Raw genomic sequence first — 22,816 nt, forward strand, 5'->3', positions numbered from 1 at the left:
CTGTTCATTAGAAAGACTTCCTACTGCAGTAATGGAGAAATACTTCTAAGAGCTTCTAAAAAATATGAATTCCTATTTTAAAGATTGTATTTTATTAAATTTCTCTTTAGAGAAGAGTTGATTGCAGCATTCAGTGACTGCTATTGACCCAGGGACTTTCCTCAGGTGGTCAGGCCTGGTCAGAGAAGCTGTGCCTTGAGGTCTGACCCAGTGTGGACAACCTTGCTCAACATTCCCAACCCCATCCTGTCTCTCCTCACTCACCTGAGACCTGCTTCGCTTGGAGAACTGGCTACACTCAGGCAAACTGGCCCAAGGCAAAACTGTGAATATCTATACAGACTCAAAATGTTCCTTTGTAGTCATACGTGCACTCAGAGCAATCTGGAAGGAAAGAGGACTATTAAATTCAAGGGCAAAAACATTAAATGTGTAGAAGAGATCCTGAAACTGTTGAAGGCAGTCCAGCTCTGAGAAAGTGGCAATCATAGACATCAAAGCACTCCAAAAAGTAAGTTAGGAATTGGAAAAAGGAAATGAGCTGGTGGACAGAGAGGCAAAACAGGCAGCCAAGAGAGAGATAAAAACAGGAGCCTTGATGGGCAAATCTCCCTAGAAGGTGAGCCAAAATATACCAAAGAGGATCAAAGCCTAATTTCTGACCTAGATGGGTCATTTAATAAAGAAGGGTAGGCTCTCACCCCACAAGGGCAACTGATCATTCCTCCACTTAATATGGCCTTTGGGTTAGGGAAGAGCACAAGAAAAGGCACTGGGGGGGAGATGCCCTACACCAGTTTCTACTTAGAGGAATTATTGCTAGGAATTACATGCCAGTGTGAAACAGGTGACTCTGCAATGCGATCTTTGCCTCCAGACTAATCCCAAAAATACCCCCAACCAAAATTAGGCCAAACTGGGAAAGGCAATGGGCCTGGGCACCAGTGGCAGATTGATTTTATGGAACTCCCAGGAAAAAGGGGGTATAGATATTTACTGATACTAACTGATACCTTTTCAGGCTGGCCAGAGGCATTCCCTACCAGAACAGCCAAGGTTTGGGAAGTAACAAGAATACTAATAGAGGAAATAATACTGCTCTTTGGAGTTCCAGCACCTATATCTAAGAGGACATAGAGTACCTAAGAGGACAAAGAGGATTAAGAGGACCACATTTTACCTCAAAAATAGTGCAGCAAATCAGCTACCATTTGGGTGTCAATTGGCAGCTTCATACCCCATATCATCCTAGCCAAGTGGACAGGTAGAAAAGATGAACCACTTAATCAAACAGCAGATTGTGAAATTAGGACAAGAAACAAACTTGACCTGGCCTCAGTCTCCTTCTCTCGCACTCTTGTGCATACAAATGAGACCAAGGGGAAAAGAAGGACTGAGCCCTTTTGAAATCTTGTATGGGAGACCTTATGGAATATGAAGAGGGTTGTCCACATAAGCTGGGGATGAAATTATGACCTCCTACATAGTGGCATTAGGCAAAAAACTACACAAAACTGAGAAATGTGGTTGCGACTTGAAGCAGGGGTTTGGATGGGCCTGTGCATAACACCCAACTTGGAGACTGTGTGTATGTAAAGACTCTTGCAGAAAAAACTCTGGAACCACAGTGGGAGAGACCATTCCAAGTGCTCTTCACTTCCTTCACAGCAGTCAAGATCAAGGAACAAGCATCATGGATACATCACACCAGAATCAAAAAGGCTCCACAGTCTTCCTGGAAGGTCACACAAGTACATCCTGGAAAGCTACTCTTTACACGATCCTAATCTTAATCAAAGGATGTGTGAATATGCAAAAACCAAAAAATGTAATACCAATGCGCACCTTCAATGGCATCACCACTATTAAAAAGTTGTGGGGAAGCTTCTATGAGTCTACAGGTATCATTGTTACTGGGAATGCTACAAAGTTTTTAGGGAAAGTATTATATGATACAACAAAATATGGGCCCATAGGTTCAACAGAGGTTGGCAATAAATGCTTAATTAACTGTACAGTTTCTGAATTCTCATTGAAAGCAAAGAACACAGGGGTATACAATTTCTATACAATAACACAAATTTATTAAAATAAAGTCAAGGATCTTGATGAAAACATAACAAAAAATTAAAAGCCCCAACATAAAGAGGAGCTCCAACCTCTAATTACCAAAATAGGGCCACATGCCATTAAAAATACGGGAATTCAAAAGCTATTGATTAACCCAGAATGGTCCCTGAAGCGAGTTGAAATGGCAATACAGGTGAGTGCTTCTAACATCTGGTCAGAATGTGCTCCATTCCTTAAGACTTCCTTCATGGAATGGACCAATTGGCTACAGAAACTTATACATACAACTTGAAGGAAGAAAAAACTTACAGAGGTACTGGGAACAGGATTGGGGTTTTTAAATACAATAGATTCAGAAGGATTAATGAACAGATTAGCTGTAGCAGGCAGCAATCTAGTTAAATTATAAAAACCTCTCAGTCTTCCTTACTAGCATTAGGCAATAGCCAATGGAAATTATCTAAAGTATTACCAGGGTGGGAAAATATGGAGGAACAGGATCATGAGTTAACAATAACTGCACTAAATACATTCCAAGACAATGTTTCATTAAAATGTTTTCAGCTGTATACAGGCACAACTATGGATGCAATCAATCGCTGCCTCAGTTATACAAGAGGGAGGGGAGGGCACCTTCCCCACTGAGATCTGAAGGATTGTTTGGGACAATGCTACTGAGGTAGAAAGAGAGCTTGGTGAGTCCTGGTGGACTTTAGTAAATTTCACTTATGAGCCTGTCACCAGCATAGTGACTGATTTCATGTTGACCATTCATAATGCCTCAATACACATGATCCACCCCATCATTGCCTTAGGATTGAACCATGACAAAACCTTGTTATATCCTTCTGAACAGAGAACTTGGGCACGTAAGACTAAAGGAAAGTGGCGAACTGTAAATATAGAGTCTTGTATTGCAAGGGAACAACTAGGATTCATTTGTGAAAGCAACACCATAGATGAACAAGACATTTGCCTAGATACTGAACAGAGTATCTGTCATTTTGAGGTTCATCCAGTTAGCCAAACAACTATGCTTGTGTATGCAGGCCAAGGCTGTGCGTATCTAAGAACAGCATGCCCCACCATAGTGATAGATAATTCTAACTATGATCTATAACCACTCTAACCTTTGTATCTGCAATTTTGTCAAAATAAGTGGGTGATATTTTTCTTATCAGGTAATAGTTTTGTTGTATCAATATGCAAAAACTAATTTTACTACAGTTCAGGAGATATTACCCACACCCATTGGGGTGAACCTTACTCTAGTAAAACAATTATTAAGACATGAAGACCTAGGGAACATTCTCAAAGAAGTAAAGGAGACTGGAAAGAAAACTTTAATCACAATCCACCATGATGCTGAGGAGATAGGGAAAGTTTTAAGACAAGTAAGGGATGACATGACTCACCATTGGTGGGAAGTACTTTTTGGATGGTCCCCTGTGGATGCTGACAGTCTGGTCAGAGAGAGTCAGATAAACTTTCCCAGGCATTGCTCTGGGGAGTTTTGAGAAAGCTCAGAGAAAGAATTAAAACAATCTTTTATCTTTGCAGCTGGTGTTTTGAATTTGTTATTTACTTGTAAGATGTTCACAAGAAGGGTGCTATTTCTAATTAGCCAATGATATGAGGGGTGTTTATTGAGGACCAATCAGGTCCAGCTTTGTCGGAACAGTCTATAAAAGAATGTGATGGCTAATAAATGGGGCATTTGCCTTCTGACAACATAGGAGTCCGTGTCGCTGTATTCAGCCATCCCTAATACAAGTGACAGTCCCCTACTGCCACTGGGATCTTAAATATGTTGTGTCATCCTATAATAGTGCTTTTAGTTTTAGTTTGCATAAGTCTAGTTTTATTATTGTTTATGCTTATTTGGATTGTTAGGATAATGAAAATATAAATGTAATGATCACAATGCTTGAAGCGCATGAAAACACAATAAAAAATATTGCGGTATCACCTAGAAGGCAAAAGAATTTTCCTATAGTTTAGAAAAGGGGGGATTGATATAGGCTTAAACAGATTATAGTTGGCTGTGTAATCAAGGGTTAAACAGACTATAGTTTATAGTGTAATCAAGACTAGATGGTTCTTTTCCTATATTGTTGTGTAATCAAGAACAGATGTTCCTCTTTCCTATACTTTAAGGGGACTTTCTATACTTTAAGGGATCTCACCTATTGTTGAAGGCTGAACCAGTGCTCGAAAAACTGGTAAAACCTGGATCTGTGATTTGGACCATGACAAGAAGCCTTGGAGAATTGCAGATGTGAAGAGTGCTAAAAGTGCAGAAGCACAGAACCATAGAAGCTGATTGACATACAAAGTGAGAGCAGGCAGGGAGAGGTTATGGATATGTATAGGCAATGATAAATATGTATGAGTTTAAGTGTATATAATACAGAGCATCTGCTCTGCTGGACACACACAGCTTTTAAGAAGTGATTTCCCTTGTGTCCAGCGCTGAATAAACAAACATATCTACTTCACTAACCTGCTGGTTGCGGAATCTCTATTTCCACATGTCAGCCTTTTGATTCCATGGTCCCCACAGTGTCACAGGAGTTTCTTTGGTTCTCTGAGCTTCTGTGTGTCACAATGGATATTGGTTCCATGGGGCCCCAGTGTCATAGGAGCTTCCTTGTTTGCATGTGCCCCAAAGTGTAACAGCCATCTCCTTTTTCCTGCAGCAACCAGCAGCAAACCCCACTGCCAGAGTCAAATGCCTGGGAAGAAGGAGACAGGGGGGACATTTGGAGTGATGGATTTTGTCTTCCTAGGTCACAGTGATGTGGGGTGGGGCCCTGCTGTCCTGGAGATGGCTGAACACCAGCCTGCCCATGGGAAGGGGTAAGAGACAGCAACCTCTGCTCATGGAACTACAACAGCAGAGAGGTCAGGCAGAAGGCTGGATTTAAAAGACTGTCACCAGCACAAGAAACATCAATTTGAGAGGAAATATGTAAGCTAATATCTTTATGAATAATTTGATGGATAAAGGGATGGGTATTAATATCTTTGAAATGGGTGGTAATATTTCTACTGACTTTGGCCAGCAGGTTTGTTACTGGGTGCAGACAACTTGATTCCTGAAACAGACAAGGATCTGCACAAGCCTGAACTTTGAGGGGAAATTCCAGGTTCAAGGAGGAATATGGGGTAGGCAGGTTGAGAAGGCTGTGCCTTCCTAGTACCTTGTCCAATGGGAAGAGGACAGCATGCAGCCGGGAGTTTAGGATAAAAAGAGGCTGCACCCTCAGAAACCTTGAGAGAGAAAACCCTGCAGCTGTGTGCCCTAGTGAACTCTCTCCCTTTATTCACATAAAGTGGAAGGACTCCTCTGTCTCATTTGTGGACCTAAACCTCTGGCGTTTGTGGATTTTCCTGGCAGTGATAACATGGAATCTTATGAAAGCAAGAGTCCGAGTTTCAAGGCGCAGCCTCATAGAGACCATTGTGCACAATATAGCACTGGAGACCATTGTGTCACAATGGGAACACATGGAACAAAGGTTCCATAGTGACACAGCAGGGCCTCATGGAATGCTGGAGACCATTGTAGCACAACTGGGCCTCATGGAACTACGGAGATTGCTGTGGTACAATGGAATCTCAAGGAAACAAGGGTCACTTGTTAACCCAAGGCTCTGCTTTGGCAAAGTGGGGCCCACAGGACACAGGTGCCACCGGGACATTGCCAGCTCTTGTGGAACCCAGTGTCCACTGTGACACAGCAGAACCTCATGGAAACATGGGGACCACTGTGACACAATGGAATCTCATGGAAGCAAGTGTCAGTTGTGAACGCAGCATGGCCTCACAGAACCCAGGGGCAACAGGGACCCTGAGCAAGGGGCCATTGTGACACAGTGGGGCCTCTTGGAACCCAGGAGAACATTGTGGGTCCATGGATTCTCACAGAAGCATGGCCCCATTGTGGCAAAGTGTGGCGTCACAATGGTCTCCTGGGTTCCATGAGTCCTTGCTGTGTTTAGAATTGACACTTGGTTCCCCAAGATTCCATGTCATCACTCTGGTCTCCTGTGATTTGAGGCTGTGCTGTGTCACAATGGACACTTGCTTCCACCAAGGCTGGAGATGTCCCAATGGCACCAGGTTTCCGTCAGGCCGTGCTTTGTCACAATGGGGCCTTGGTTTCATGAGAATCCATCGCATCACAGTGATTTCCTGGCTACCATGTGGCCTTTCTTTGTCATTGTGGAACCTTGCTTGCACAAGCCTTGGCAATGTCCCAGAGGTACAGGGGTTCCATGAGACCCTGCCGTGTCACAATGGGCCCTTGGTTCCATGAGATTCCATTGTGTCACAGTGCTCTCCTAGGTCCCATGAGGCCTTGGTCTGCCACAGTGGTGCCTTGTTTCTCCTAGGCCTGACAATGTCCAAGTGGCACCTGTGTCCCATAAGGCCCCACTTGAATAAAGTAGAGCCTTGCTTCCATGAGATTCTACTCTGTCACAATGTTCTGCTTGCTTTCATGAGAACCTGATGAGTTGACAATAGATCCTTGGATCCTAGAGATTCCATTGTATCACAGTGGTGTCCTTGGTTCCATGAGGCCCTGCTGGGTCACAGTGGAGCCTTTGTGCTATTCATTTTCATGGTGTCACAATGGTCTCCAGTACTCCATGAGGCCACGCTGTAAAACAGTGGACCCTTGGTTCCATGAGTTTCCATTCCATCAGGATGATCTCTTGCATTCCATGAGGCCCTGCTGTGTCACTATGGAGCCTTTGTTCCATGTGGTCCCATTGCGACACAATGGTCTCCAGCGCTCTATGAGGCTGCACCATGAAACTTTGGACACTTGCTTTCATGAGATTCCATGGTGTTGCTATGGTTCCCTGGGTCCCATGAGGCCCCTCTTTGTAACAATTCAGACTTGGTTCCATGAGATTCCACAGTGTCACAGTATTTACTTGGTTTCTTGAGAGCCTGATGTGTTGACAGTTGTCCGTTGGCTCCTTGAGATTCCATTCCATCACAGTGGTGTCTTTGGTTTCATAAAACCCAGGTTTGTCACAACGGAGCCTTGGTTTTAGGATATTCCATTGCAACACAGTGGTCTCACCACTATGAGGCTGCACGGTAAAACAGTGCACACTTGGTTCCATGAGATTCCATTAGGTAACAATGTTGTCCTGTGTTCCATTAGACCAGGCTCTGTCACTATGAACACTTGCTTGCACGAGCCTTGGAAATGTCCCATCAGCACCTGGGCTCCATCAGGCCCTGTTGTGTTGACAATTTACTCCTTCTTCCAGGACATTTCATTGCCTCACAATGGTCTCCTTGGTGCCATGAGGCCCCTCTGTTTCACAACAGAGCCTTGGTTCTGTGAGTTTCCATTGGGTCACAGTGATCTCCTGTATTCCATTAAGGCTGGCTGTGTCACCCTGGTCACTTGGTTCCATGGGCAGTGGCAATGTTGACAGTGGCACCCCACAGTCTTACAAGTGACAGTTTGTTCCATGATATTCCATGGAGTCACAACAGTCACTTGGGTTCCAAGCAGATGCCTGGTGTTGCCACCGCTTGGGGCGTGGCGTCCCGGGTCGAGGACGGTTTGGTGGCAGCGCCTCTGCCGCATGGGCCAAGCACACGCATACACCAATGTGGTGGACAGTAACTGGCACTTATTAATGGTTAGGCAGGGTCATTTATAACAGGGGGTAACGGTCAGTTAACGGTAAAAGGGGAGGGGTTCCACCTAAGCGTAACATCACTTGAGACTTCGCGATATCTCCCCACAGCCTGGAGAAGGGAAGCTCAGCCCAAATATCCTGCGGGTCCCTGGACTGGTGTTTTTTGGAGGAAAATCTTTGGATCTTACAGGACTCCAAAGCCAAGCCACAGATGCCCCTTGGGACGTAGCGGAGCATCATGAGAGCCAGGAGATCCTCATAGAAGCCAAGAGACCGTCATGGAGCCAAGGCTGCAGTGGGTCACAGAGGAACCTTGTGGAAGCTAGGAGAGCAGTGTGAGGCTATGGAACAACATGGCACCAAGGTTTCACCGGGACTTGACAGAACCTCATGGAATCAAGGAAGCATTGTCAGCCTCTGGAATCAGCATCTGCAAGAGGGGGGACAATTTTCTGCTCCCTCCTGGGATGTTGGTGGACAATAAAGCCTGAGGCAGCCTCCCAAGTGTCCACCTGTATCATTAGTGTGGGTGAAATCTGGGGGGATGCTCTGTCAACCCTGCTGCTCCTCCTGGCTGGGCATGGAGCTGCTGGGACACTGGGGTGTGGGGGGAATCCTTAGTGGTGTGCAAGGAAAAGTTCACCACAAGCAGCACTGGACTGAGACATGCACGTAAAGTGAGATAGAAGAGAAAGCAAGATAGCAGAGCAAGTGACACAACAAATGCCATCAAGAGCAAGATAACAAGTTTTAACTTGCAAACAGCAAAATTAGCTAAAACCAGGTTAGACTGAAGAAGCACCAAGCATGGGCTGATGATACAGGTAAAAAGTTCTACACCAGCTGCACCCAGCCCCTCATTCCCCAAAGAGTTGAACATGTCTGGATAGCAAGGGGTGTTACTCAAATTTCCCACAAACTGCACACACCTAGGTCAAAAACATCCCGATACTCAACTGAGGGTTCTGTCTTCAGAAATTCACAAAAGATCTCCAAGTGCAAAAAGAGGAAAGTGTTTTAGTGTTTGTGTGTATCTGGACTGCCTGGGAAGGGACATCTTTGGAGTAACTAAGCAGGGCCTCTCAGACAGATTCATCACTTCACCCACCCAAGGAAGTGAGGGGAAACACAACAAGAGTTGTGTAGTTGTGTAAGGTAGTTTGTACCTCCCTGTTGTGGTTTTTGGTCCCTTCACAAAAGAACCATTTTAGTGTGTGCATCTGGACTGTCTGGGAAGGAGGGGACACCTTTGGAGTAACTAATCAGGACCTCTCAGGCAGCTTCATCCCTTCACCCACCCAGGGAAGCAAAGGGGAACACAGCAAAGGCTGTGTGATTGTGTAACTTAACTTATCTCCTTGTTGTGGTTCTGGTCTCTTCACAAAATGAGTGAAAACCTCAGTGCAAAAGTTAAAGCTGAGTTTTGTGCTCTGCTCGCTAAATACAATGCCAAACCAGGAAGTTTGGGCAGAGAACTAGTTTAATTTAGAAAATGTTATTGACAGAATATGTTCTTTACAACATGAAACAAAATTAAAACTGGCCAAAAATAAGACCATCCTCTGCTCAGTTTTGGGAGCTTGTCTCACAGCAGTGATAGAGACCTGTTTTAAGTGAAGAAGTGAGGAAACAGCAGTAGTGGATTCCCCATAAAACCTAGTTGAAATTTTGCAAAAACAATTAAATGAAGATAGAAACAAGATCTATATGTTGCGAGCTGCCCTTAGAGAGGAACATGTTAAGAATTCACATAATACTGATTCTTCTACAGAGGCAAAGGAAACTCCTCACATTAAACAGATCTATCCCCATAAGGAACTTGAGGTGGTAAAAAATTGTGGGGAATACTGCTGTCCTCACTTGAGACCCTTGGTTCGAACAGAATATAACTATATTAATGATGAGGATCTTGACCCACATATCACAACTAAACAAATACCATTCAGTGCTACCGAATTAGCTAAGCTGTAAAAAGAATTCGGGCACCTCCCACAAGAATCGGAGACACAATATGTCTTCCGAGTGTCCCTCAGTGGTGGAGATCAAATTAAATTAACTGAAAAGGAGGCCACTGGGGACGTGGAGTCTTCTTAACAACAGGAGATCAGGAGATAAGCGTGATGCATGGTCCCTGACACAGGGTGCGTCCTTCTGGACCGGGAGAATGAATCCTTTGGAAAGGGGTGACCCCCTGGCAATCGCTGGCACCACCAACCAGCTCTTAGAAAGCGTCCACAAAGCCGCCTGCCTGCAAATCATCCATGAAAAGAAATTACATCCTGGTTTTGAATGCCCAATGCAATTACCTGTGAAGCCAGAACTAATGACCCCTTGAATTTGTGGGCTTCCAGAAACGCTTAAACCTACAGCAATGACTCTACAGAAAACCATAATGGCTTCAAGTCCTGTAGAAAGACTAGAAACTTTCCTCAGGAACTCCACTGACCACACTGGAACTACTGATCCTGGCTTCACTCCATACTCTTCCCCCTCACAGTCCTCAGCTTCTCAATCTGATTCACCTGCCAGTAACTGTAAAGTTTGGACATGGGGTGAAGTTGCAGTAGATCTGATTAATTATTGTAGACAATATGGACCTATAAAAACCCCGGAGGAGAAATCAGAGAAAAAAAAAGGTGTTTGGTTTATTGGGGCTCTTCACAGTGAAAATATAGAGAAAGGAAAACAGATCTCTAACTGCCACCATTGGTGGTTGTTGGGAATTCAAAAGTGGGTCCCCAAAGAGGTGATGGATGGTTTGCCCCTTGATAAATTGCAGAAAATACTAAATAATTAGCACCAAATTCATCGGCTCAACCCAGTGCACCCCTCACTTCTCAGGAACCAAAACTAACCCTCCCCCAGCTTCTCCCACAGAACACGAGCAGCCAGCCAAAATTAACCCTCTGTCAGCTTCTCTCTTAGAATCCAGGCAGCGGAACCCTCCCCTGGGATTCTCAGAACATGGGCAGTGAACCAAATCCAATAGAGTTTTCGGGAAACAAATCTCTCTGCCGCTTACAGGTGGGCAAAGGGGCGGAGCGTGGGTTTATTTAAGAATGCTCACTAAAAATAAATCAGGAGATATATTAATCACAGCTATCATGGGGCCCAAAAGAGTACTAGTAACCTTTTTGATTGACACTGGAGCTCTCTGCACTAACAAAAAAGGATGCCCAGAGGTGTGGAATTGTTCCAACTAAGAGACAATGCTGTGTTCTTAATGCTCTGGGAACTACAGAATCTATGAATGTTGCCTCAGTCAAACTGACACTCCCTGGAAATGAGCATCAACTAGTCATCAAAATGGTAATTGGGAACATTCCAAATAATTGATTAGGAATGTTTGTCCTTGCTGGGAGGCAGTGGGAAGACTCTGAGGGATTTCTGTGGTCTTTTGGCACACTGCCACTTAACATTAGGCTGCTTCAAACTGCACCCTCCCTACCATATAGTAAAACAACTAATGTAAAACAATACCCTCTACCTTCTGGTGCCAGAGAAGGTATCAAACTGGTTATACAGGACTTGAGAAACGAAGGGCTAACAACTCACACACATTCTCCTTATAATTCACCCATATGGCCAGCCTGAAAAGCCAATGGGAAGTGGAGATTAACAATAGATTTTTGCAGGCTTAATGCCAACACAGAGCCTCTTACAGCAGTGGTCCCAAACTTAGCTGAGTTAATAACATCAATTCAAGAAAAGGCTCACTCAATCATGGCAATGGCAACTATGGATGTCAAAGACATCTTCTTTATGATACCTATACAGCCAGAAGATAGGGACCATTTTGCCTTCACTTGGGAAAGGACAGCAATACACTTGCACTAGGCTTCCCCAAGGCAACAAACACTCCCCCACTTTGGCCCACCATGCTTTAGCCCAGGAATTAGGAAAAATACCCAAACCTGATCCTGTAGCTGATAATCAATACATTGATGACATTCTGGTGGGGGGAGGGGGGCAGAGGGTTGAAATAGAGGTAGTAGGGGAACATCAGCAGAAAATAATCGCTCACTTAGAAAGTCTTGATTTGCAGATTCTCCCAGAGAAAATTCAGAAGCCTTCTCAGGAAGTGAAGATTTTGGAAATTTGGAGGAAAGGAGATACAACATGTATTCCACCCGATATCCTAACCTCTTTAGATCAGATTCAAACGCCTGAATTGAGGAAAGATCTCCAGCAAGCTCTAGGACTATTAGTGTTCTGGAGAAAACACATCCCAGATTTCTCAATAATTGCTAGGCCGCTTGTTGACTTGCTGAGGAAAGGGGTGAAATGGGATTGGACACCTTCTCAGGAAGAAGCATTACAATTACTGATTTTTGAGGCAACAGCTCACCAAGCACTAGGCTCTATCCATCCCACAGATCCCTTTCAGGTGGAATGGGGATTTGCCTCCTCAGGGCTATCAGTACACATTTGGCAGTGGGGTCCACTGCCAAATGGTTCTTATTCCTGTGGTTTCCAAGATGCTGAGAAAAGATACACTACCTGGGAAAAGGGGATGTTTTTTGGTTAGCTTAGCACTCCTAGAAGAGGAAAAAATTGCACAACAGCCTATTGTATTAAGAGACCCTTTCAAAGTTATCAAAATCGTCACTAATGGGACCCCCCCTCGCCTGATGGGGTAGCCCAAAGGGCCTCAGTTAGAAAATGGTATGCTCAGATGGAAGCCTACTGTAACACTGTCTCAATAATGGAAGATGCAGCTAAAAATCTAACAATCCAAGGCACTGAGAGCCTGGTTAGCAGCCAAGATAAATCTCCTCTGTAATCAAAGCTGCCCTTCCTTTCGCCCTGGAACTAGCAGCAAGTTCTTGGTTCACAGATGCCTCTGCAAAACAGGAAGGGAAGGTAGGGAGATATAGAGCAGCTGCCTTACACATTTCATCTGGTGAAAGAATCATTACCGAAGGGGAAGGCAGCGCTCAGGCTGGGGAACTCATAGCTGTTTGGAGTGTTTTCTGACGTGAGGCACAGAACATTTCTCTTGTCTGCATTTACACCGACTCTTACGCAGTGTACAAAGGTTGTACCAAGTGGCTTCCTTTCCGGCAGCAAAATGATTGGGAAGTTCACAGAATTCCAGTGTGGCAAAAGGAAAAGGGGCAAGAAATTTTAGATGTCGCAGGCCAAGGAAATTTTGCTGTTGGTTGGGTAGCTTCTCACCAAACAGATGGAAACCCAGCAGGAGAGTGGAATAATAGAGCTGATGAGCTAGCAAGGCTCAGCCCCCTGAAAAAGGAACAAATTACTGAGGACTGGGATCAACTATCAGAATGGCTGCATGTAAAAAGACAGCACACAGGTACAAAAGATTTGTACAAAGAAGCTCATGCTCGTGGTTGGCCGGTTACCAGGGAAATGTGTAAAACATGCGTATCAGCCTGCGAGCAATGTCGCATGTGGCTGGAGAGACATCCTTTAGAAGATGACCCTCTGCGTTTAAGAAAGGGTAAAGGCTTATAGGACGTGTGGCAGGCAGACTATATCAGCCCCTTTAAGAAGTCAGGAGGTAAACACTTTGTGCTAGTAGGAGTAGAACTTGTATCTGGGTTGGTTCAAGCTGATGCTTTGAAAAGAGCTACAGGTGATAATAGTTAAAGCTTTGCAGGGGTGCTTTGGAACTTTCCCAAAGCCACAGGAAATTCAATCTGATCACAGGTCCCACTTCACTGCGAGAGGTGTACAGCATTGGGCAAAAGGTGAAGGAATTAAGCGGTCTTTCCACACCCCTTCCTACCCTCAAACTAACGGGATCTTAGAAAGGACCAATGGTTTTTTGAAAGGACTTCTGAAGCCCCGGGAGGGAAATTGGGATGTTCGGTTATGGGAAGCTGTTAAAAGAGTGAACAGAGTAGATGGGGGGTGAATGGATGTCCCAAAATCACTGCCTTTTGCCCAACAGCTCCAAGCATCATTCCCGCACTACGGGGACCTGAGAATTCAAAAAATCCAGCACATTACCCTGGGCAACCTGTTCTGGTGGACCTCCCTACTGTAGGGGAAGTAGCACTAGTGCTGAAAACCCCTCTGAAGAAATATGCATGGGTAGCCTCTGATGCTCTAGGGAAAGAGCATTGGATAAATACATGCTGGATAATCCTATCATTTTAACTCTTTTCTGCCTCTCAGTGGAAGGATTTCTGTTGTTTTTACTTTTACAGAAGAACCCCGAGGGACATGAGAATCATCAGAACCATGATAACACTGGTGATGCTTTTCTGCATCCTACCACAATTCCATGGACAGGATCCTGCTGAGTGGTTGTGGTCTGAAGCTACCCTCCATCACACTAATGTTCTAGGAGCGTGTCCCAAGGGTGGCCACCCGAACCTACAGCCTGTAGTGCTGCATGACCCCCAGGTATATGGTCCAAGTGAGTGGGGATGGGATCAGAAGGACTGGACTAGAACCCTAACTGGAACAATTGGTGAGTCGATTGTGGTAGCATGCAGAAAAGTGGAAAGATCTCTCTATGAGAAATCCACCTCCATTACAGTTTCTGGAAATTTTATGGAACCAGGTGGGAAAAATGATCTGGATATCCCTTCAGCGAGACTATCCTACAAACAAGTGGGAGTGTGCCAAACAAATTCCCCTTACGCTGTGCTGCTGCCAGGATATGTTGGTAGTTACATTCTAGGTCCCAAAACGAACAATGTTGCAAGTACAAAGGATAGTAAAAATGAACCAATTGATTGCTGGCATAATTTTACTTTAACTAAACCAACTTATGTGACATGCCGCTGGCAAAATAACTTAACCAACCTGTTAGGTTGAAAAGGCTTAGCTCATAAATTTAAGATAGACGCTATAACAAAACCCACGCTGAGTACCGTAGTTACATCCCAGTGGAATAGAAGGGACTGAGAGCATGAAGCCCACACTGAGTACCATAGTTACACCCCAATGGGTAGAAGGGACTGAGAGCACAAAGCTGACATTGAGTACAGTAGTTACATCCCGGTGGGCAGAAGGGACTGAGACTACGAAGCCCACATTAAGTACAATAGTAATACCCCAATTGGTAGAAGGAACTGAGAGTCCCCTTAGTCAATGTGTTACCGAATGGCCTTGGTCCCAGGCTTTTGTTCACTTTGCAGGAATGGGAAAAACAAAAAACCTGGCAGCTTCAAGGGGTAGTGGGAGAAGAAATTACCATAGGGTGCTGAATGATTAACGGAACTACTTATAGTAAAGCAATCTCAATCAGTGTTTTGACAGAACAGACAAATAAGCGTGAACAGGTTTGTACGCACTCAAGCACACAAGACTGTTGGCACAATTTTACATTAACACAAACTGCAGAAGTAGTTTGTCTTTGGTCCAAAAATACTGAAGGCCTTTCTCTTAAGTTCATAATAAATGCTATGACCCAACCTTCTACTACCACCACTCCAGCCCAACCATTGCTTTATGCTTAGTCTGAGAATTTTTGAAATTGGACCGTATATAATCAGGAAAACTGATCAACAACAAATATTGTTCAATCCGTCACGGTCTCTTAAACAAGTCAAATTGCTGATGCAAAACAATGTCTCAGAAATTCAGCTGGCCTGTTCGCCTTTTTTGCAGACTTCCTTTGAGGGTTGGACCACCTCGCTGTGAAAAGGGAGCTCTTTTAAAAAATGGATGCTAAGAGACATAACTGGTGTTGCGGGAACAGGTTTGGGAATTCTAAATATTATTGATTCAGCAGTACTAATGAATAAATTAGCTGCCACAAATAGAGATTTGACTAAATTTTAACGACCACTACTGTGTTCCCAAAGCCAATAGGATGACTTATTGTTATCAAACACATTACCAAATTGGGAGAAGGTAAATGTAAATGATGACAAATTGGTAATTGATGCACTCAGTGCTACACAAAACAACCTTTCTTTGGCTCTTAGCTGTATCCAGGCACAATTGTGGATGCAGTCAGTTGCTGCCTCAATTATAAGAGAAGGAGCAGAAGGAACTTTTCCTACTAAAATTCAGAAAATAATTTGGGACAGGGCCACTGATTTTGAAAGAGAATTCCAATCTTGGTGGAACCTGGTGAATTTTACTTATGACCCAATTACAAACACAGCCACAGCTCTTGTGTTAACCATACGCAATGCCTCAGTGCATTTGATATTTTCTATTATTGCATTAGGGCTGAATCATAATGGAGCTATTCTCTATCCTTCTGAACATAGATAATGGGCCCATCAAATAGGTAAAAAATGGCAAACAATTAATTTGGAATCTTGTATTGTCCAAGAACAACGATGGTTCATCTGTGAAAGCAATGCAATTATAGCTCAAGACATTTGTTTGGACACAGAGCAAAACGTCACTTTGAAATTCATCCTAACAAGACTTCTGAAACAGTCCTTATATACATAGGCAATGGGTGTGCATGCTTTAGAACTGCTTGCGATATTGTATTTATAGAAAATGTAGTCGTGGACACAAAAATAATTTGAATTTTTGTGCTTGTAACTTTATCAAAACTGCAAGATGTGATTTTTCTTATGAAGCTCCAGTTACCTCTCGTCACCTTTTACAATCCAATTAAAGACTGATTCACAAACTATTACCTACTCCCATTGGGATGAACATTACTTTGGTAAAGCAATTGTTGCTTCACCAGGACTTAATCGAAATATTAGAGATCAAGAAGAATGAAGAGAAAGCCCTGGTAACTGTTCATCACAATGTGAAAGAAGTACAGCATGTCATAGAGAGAGTAAGAAAAGATGCTGAGCACAGGTGGTGGGACACTCTTTTTGGGTCATCACCTACTGCCACAAGTGTTCTGAACAATATGTGTCATCCAATCATTATCCTTTAGATTCTAGTTTTGATTGGTTTTATCAGCAATCTTATTCATTATGAATTGGAGAATGATGAAACAGTTAACAAAATTGAAGTTTATAATTAATGCAACTTGGCTGATGTCTTCACTATAGACATCCCCAAGACTGTTGACACAAGGTGATTATAAATTAGAGTATGTGTTTTGAAATAATCCTCAATTTTCTTTTGTGATTTTGTGAAAATTACTTTTGATTTTTGGTGATTTGTTTTGAAAAAATTATTTTAAATACTTATTGTATTTGTTTATTGCTTTATTGCCTTTGATTATTTGTGATTTGTTTGGATCATTTGAAGAAATTGTTTTAAAAGAATATTGTTTTAATTATTATTAATTATATTTGTTTGTTTCCCTTTTCACCTTTTTCTATCTTTTCTTTTCCTTCTTTTCTCTTTCTCTCTCTACATACTGTCTCTGTTTTCTGGGATATGCTACCAACGTTTGACAAGTCCTGAAGACTTTGCAACAATACTACGGAACCCTGCTGATGAAGACCTTTGGAAGATTGTCATGAGTCACCGGCTGGTATGAGATGATCTGAAGTTCCCCTCATTTACCTCACGACCATCCATCCCCAGGACAGACATCGGGACACTGAGAATCCTGATCGGAATTCTGGCCTGCCAGTAATGGATGAACACCAAAAATCCTGAGGCCCCTGAGCAGAATTCTGGCCTGCCAAGTGATTGTTCACAGCTGTGTCTTCAGTGACTGCTTCTAGCAGGGCCTGCCAAAGGGCGACCCGGCCTATATGCTTGCACCTGCTTCACGACAATAGACCAGGAATTTTCCCACCTCTTGGCCAGATGAACTTGCTGGGGCAACTTTGGCAGCCCCCCCATGGAAAATCCTTCATCTCCACTACCAGCGTGAGGCACCGAGGTTGAAGCCCCCCTACCAAGGACTGAGACTGAGACACCTGTAATTCTGATGCAGGGGTGCTGGCCTGACTGAAGCAGGATGCCTGCTGAGTGTTGCCTACAGATGTGTTCACTGGACCTAGACTGGTTTCCCCCAGAAAGCAGTCCTGAAACAGTGGGTCCCACTCACTGCTGATACTGACTTATCCTGCTGAGAACATGGACTGTCTGTACCCGTCTTCAATATCTTTTTCCCCCTCAGCAATTTCAATAGACTTCTTCTTCTTCTTGATTGTATCTCTTCCCTCTCAGCCATTTCAAGATTCTGTTTCCCCCTCAGCAATGGACTATAACAGAACTTTGAGTTAACCAGGACTTTTGAGACCATCCCAACGTGACTAGGCAAACTCTATGGGCTGGACTACGAGGACTGCGTCTCTCCACCTTTGGTAGCTATACTCCCTCTCTCTTTCTCCCCCTCTTTTCTGGTTTTTTTTTTCCTTTCCCTAATTCCTTTCACACATTTGCTGTGGTCATTTTATAAAGGTGCATTTGTTTTTGATTGATACTGCAATCCCCTTTCCATGTTATGTTTTGCACCTGAGATCAGTTAACAAACCATCACCACCCCCGTTCGTACAGTGGATCGTGACAGGGAGGGGATAGCAGTGGGGAAGGGTCTGGGAATGGGGGATGATCTGGAACTGGGGCGGGGTCTTGGAGTGGGGAGGGGTCCAGGATTGTGGGCATGGGTCCATTCCGGGATTTGGCCGAGGTCTCTCCCCGGGGTCGGGGACCATTATTGAGTTGAGGTGTCTCCCCTTCCTGATCCCATTCCCATTCCTGATCTCGCCGCTGCTTCCAGGGAATGGTTCTGATCTCAACCCCGACCACAAACCTGAGGGGGTCAAACACCCCAAATCCTGGGGTCAAGCCCCCGACCCCAAATCCTGGGGGTTCCAACACTGGGGGGGAGGTCAAACATCCCTAAACCCAAAGTCTGGGATGTCAACCTCCCCCCTCCACCCTGAAACGCAAATTTTAGGATCAAACCCCCCAAACCCCAGGGTGTCAAACACTCCCCAATTCCCAGATGTTGGGGTTGAATCTCCATGGCCCCAAATCCTGGGGTTTAAAACATCTGGGATGTCCACCACCCCCAATTCCCAAAGTGTGGGGTCAAATATCTCCAAATCCTAAATCTTGAGGCGCCAAACACCCTCAATCTCCAAAGTTTGGGGTTAAAACCCCCAATCCCCAACTCCTCGGGTTTGAAATATCTGGGGTGTCCAACCCTCCTCACCCCCAAAATCTGGGGTCCAATCCCCTGATCCCCAAATCCTGGGGTCAAAACCCCCCATATCTCAAATCCTGGTCAAATACCCCCAAACCCCAAACCCTGGGGTGTCAAACACCCCAACCCCCAAATTTAAGGATGAAATCCCCCAGTCCCCGAAGTCTGGGGGGTCACGCCCTTCCCAATCCCCAACATCCCCCCAAAACCACTCCAGCCCTGGGGGGCACAGTGGGGTTTATTTGGGAAAGCTCCAGGTGCAATGTCTGCAGAGAGACCCTGGGTACAATGCTGGCAAAGACCCCAAAAACCCCTTGGGAACCCCAGAAACCTGTGGGGGAGTGGGAAAAGGGGATTTGGGCTTATCTGGGATGGGGGCAGCTCCAGGTGCAATGTCTGCAGAGAGACCCTGGGTACAATGCTGGGAAAAACCCCCAAAAACTCCTCAGGAACCCCAAAAGCCCCCGGGGGGCTGAGATAGTAGATTTGGGATGGGGATCCAGGGTGGAAGAAGGGGATGTGGGGTTGAAAAAGAAGGATTTAAGATGAAAAAAGGAGATTTTGGGGTAAAAAAGGAATTTTGGGTGGGGGAAGGGGGATTTAGGGTGGGGAGGAGAAAAGGGGGATTGGGGTAGAAAATGAGGGATTTAGGATGCAGAAAGATTTTGGGTGGAAAAAGAGGATTTAGGGTGGGCAGGGAAGCACTTGGGGTGGGAAAAGAGGATTTGGGGTTAAAAAAGGAGATTTTGGGTGGGAAAAGGGGATTTAGGGTGGGCAGGGAAGGATTTGGGGTGGAAAAGGGTTATTTGGGGTAGATAAAGGAGATTTGGGGTGAAAAAAAAAGGATTTCAGGTGAAAAAAACAAGATTTGGGGTGGGGAATTGAGGTGGAAAAGGGAGATTTTGGGATGGGAAAAGGGATTTGGGAACCCACAAAGGATTTGGGCTGGAAAAAAAATAATTTGAGGTGGGAAAAAGGAGGATTTGGGTTTAAAAAAAGGAAGATTTGGGCCGAGCTGAACTTACCTGGGGGAGTGGGGGTGTGGGGGTGTTTGGAGCAGGGCCAGGACCATTTCTGGGGCAGTTTTCTGGGATTTTGGAGTATTTTTCTGGGATTTGGGAGCAGTTTTATGGGATTTAGGGTATTCTGGGGTGGTTTTGAGGGATTTTAGGGTGTTTCTATGGGATTTTGGGGGTGGCTTGGAAGGATTTTAAGGTGTTTGTATGGGATTTTGGGGTGGCTTGGAAGGATTTTAAGGTGTTTTGGGGCAGGTTTTGGGTATTTAGGGGCAGTTTTGAGGCGCTTTTTTGGATCTTGGGGTATTTCAGGCCTTTTTTTTTGGGGGGGGGGGTTAGGGGAATTTTGGTGGGGTTTGGGGTGTTTTGGGTCACTTTTTGGCAAAAGAGATCTTCATGGCGTTGCTCTGGGTGATCTTGAAGCCCTGCAGGGCCTCACGGGCAGCGCCCGCCTGCACCTCTGTGTCGAACTCCACGAAGGCGATGTCGTGGCGCCCGGGCACCAGGCGCACCTCCTTGAACCCTGGGAACCTGAGACGGGGAACGGGGTCAGGAGAGCCTGAAAAAATCTGGGACTGTTCTCCCAGAAACCTGGGAACGTTCCCCAAAAAATCTGGCAGTGTTCCCCCAGAAGCCACGGAATGTTCCCCTAGAAACTTGGGAACGTTCCCCCAGAAACCCAGGAGGGTTCCTAAAAAATCTGGGAGTGTCCCCTAAAAATATTCCAGAAATGGTCCCCCAAAAAATCAGAAATGTTCCCCAACAAAACCAGAAATGTACCCCCCAAAAATCCAGAAGCATCCCGCCCAAAAAACCCTGAAACAGCCTCTCTTAGAAATCCAGCACCATTCCCAAATATCCAGCAAAGTTCCCCAAAAAATCCAGAAACTTCTCTCAAAAACCCAGAAATATTCCCCAAAAAACCCGAGAACCTAAAAATTTCTCCAAAAAATCCGGAAGCATTCCCCCCAAAAAACTTGGAAACATTCCCAAAAAGATCCACCTACCCCCCCCCAAAATCCAGAAACACTTCAAAAAAAGTTCCAGAAATCCAACTCCCAATAAAAGTTCAGAAATGCTCCCCAAATACCCAGAATTTCCCCTCAAAGTCCAGACTTTTTCCCCGCAAAAGATCCAGAAATCCAACTGCACCAAATATCCAGAAATGCCCCCAAAAATATCCAGCAACGCTCCCCAAAAACCCAGAAATCCAACTCCATAAACGTTTCCCAAAGTTTGGAAACATTTCCCTCCAAAAAAATCCAGAAACATTCCCCCAAAAATCCAACGCATCCCCCACCTGACTCCTCTCAAAATACCCCAAAAAATCCCAAAATTGCCCCAAATTCCAGGAATGCCACCAAATGCCCCCTAGGGAGCTCCTGGATTCCCAATGCCTGGGAATTTGGGATGGGGGGCTGGGGTCAGGAGGAGCTGAGAATTTGGGGAAATCCCTGAGAAATCCAAGGGGGAGAGCCTGAGTTTGGGAAAACCCCCAGTATTGGGAAATTACCCCCAAACTCCAACTGAAATGCTCTCAAAATGGTTTGCGAATCTCAGAATGTCCCTCAAAATCCCAAAATATCCCCAAGAACCCCAAAAGTCCTGGAGGATTTCCCCAAAATTCCAGGGAAATGCTCTGAAAATCTTTCAATGTTCAACTCCCCAAAAATCCAACAACCCCAAAAATTCCGAAACATTTCCGAAAATTCAACATCCCAAAATCAAAATTCCAACTCCAAATCCCACTTAAACATTCTCAAAATCCCCAAAACCACAACCCAACACCCCCCAAAATCCAGAAATATCCCACAAGACACCAAAAAATTCCGCCAAGTCCAGAAACGTTCCCCCAAAATCCAACCCCCAAAAATTCACCTCCAAGATCCCACAAAAACCCTCCCAAAATTGTTCAATATCTCCAAAATCCAACCTCCCTAAAAATCCAGAAACATTCCCCAGCCCTCCAACCTCCCTGAAAAAATCCAGAAAGATTGCCAAAAATCCAAAAGTGTGCCCCAAAAACCCCAGAAATACAACTCCCCAAAAGTCCAGAAATGTTCCCCAAAAAAATCCAGGAGTGTCCCCCAAAACATCCAGAAACCTTTCCCCCCAAAACATCTAGAAACATTTCCCCCCAAAAATTGAGAAATGGTCCTCAAAAAGTCCAGAAACATCCCCCCAAAAACCTCAATAAACTCAAAAATTGAGGATCTTTCCCCAAAAAAATCCATAACTGTCCCCTCAAAAAGCCAGAAGCTTTCCCCACAGAAAATCCTGAAAAATTCCCCAAAATCAAGGAACTTCCTTTCAAAATCCACTAATGTTCCCCCAAAAATCTGGAAACATTCCTCAGACTCTAGAAACTTTCTTAAAAAAACCACAGAAATGTTCCCCCAAAAATTCATAAACCTGTCCCCCCCAGACCAGAAAGTTTCTCCAAAAAAAAATCCTGAACCATGCCCAAAAATCGTGGAACTTCCCCCAAAAACTCCAGAGCCATTCCCAAATAAACCCAGAAATCCAACTCCCCAAAAAACCCAAAAAACATTCCTCAAAAAAAATCTGGAAACATTCCTCCAAAAACCCAGAAATTGCCTCCCAAAAAATCCTGAACTTCCCCCCAAATCCTGATATTAACAAAAAAAAAAATCCAGCCCAAAGCCCTCCTCACCTCTCTCCACCCCTTGCAAGCCCCAGAATTCCCCAATCCCCCAAACCCTGCCCAGAATTCCCAGAATTGCCCGAGATCTCACTGGTTGAAGAGCATGGAGAGCATCAGCTCGTTGGTCTCCTCAGGGAGGTTGGTCAGGAACAGGATGTGGTTCGGGGGGTTTTCCGACAGCTGTGGGGAATGAGAGAAAAACCCCGAAATCAGCACCAAATCTGCCCCAAATCAGACCCAAAATCTACCTAAAGTCACGCTGTATACACCCTACAAAATCTGCCCAAAAATCACATCAAAATCCTGGAAAAAACCCATAAAAATCAGTGCAAAATGCCACCAAAACCCCCCCAAAAATCTCTCTAAATAATCCCCCAAA

At 44.6% G+C, this 22,816-nt stretch overlaps 1 protein-coding gene and 1 pseudogene across 2 annotated transcripts in view; one reads left to right on the forward strand and one right to left on the reverse strand.

Annotated features, from left to right (window-relative positions):
- Nucleotides 1-9,449: 9,449 nt before the first annotated feature.
- On the forward strand, nt 9,450-10,539 carry LOC136569925 (uncharacterized; annotated as a pseudogene).
- Nucleotides 10,540-18,976: 8,437 nt separating this feature from the next.
- SNRPA (small nuclear ribonucleoprotein polypeptide A) overlaps nt 18,977-22,816 on the reverse strand; it is a 48,928-nt gene continuing 45,088 nt past the window's right edge. For both annotated transcript variants that reach the window (XM_066570284.1, XM_066570283.1), the window contains exons 6-7: nt 22,529-22,617; nt 18,977-20,303 (exon numbers count right to left, since the gene is read on the reverse strand). In XM_066570284.1, the coding sequence (XP_066426381.1) occupies nt 20,144-20,303; nt 22,529-22,617 (249 nt within the window). In that variant the 3' untranslated portion in view covers nt 18,977-20,143. The remainder of the gene's footprint in view (nt 20,304-22,528; nt 22,618-22,816) is intronic.

This window comes from Molothrus aeneus, unplaced genomic scaffold (genome assembly GCF_037042795.1).
Source record: "Molothrus aeneus isolate 106 unplaced genomic scaffold, BPBGC_Maene_1.0 scaffold_30, whole genome shotgun sequence".
NCBI lineage: Eukaryota > Metazoa > Chordata > Aves > Passeriformes > Icteridae > Molothrus > Molothrus aeneus.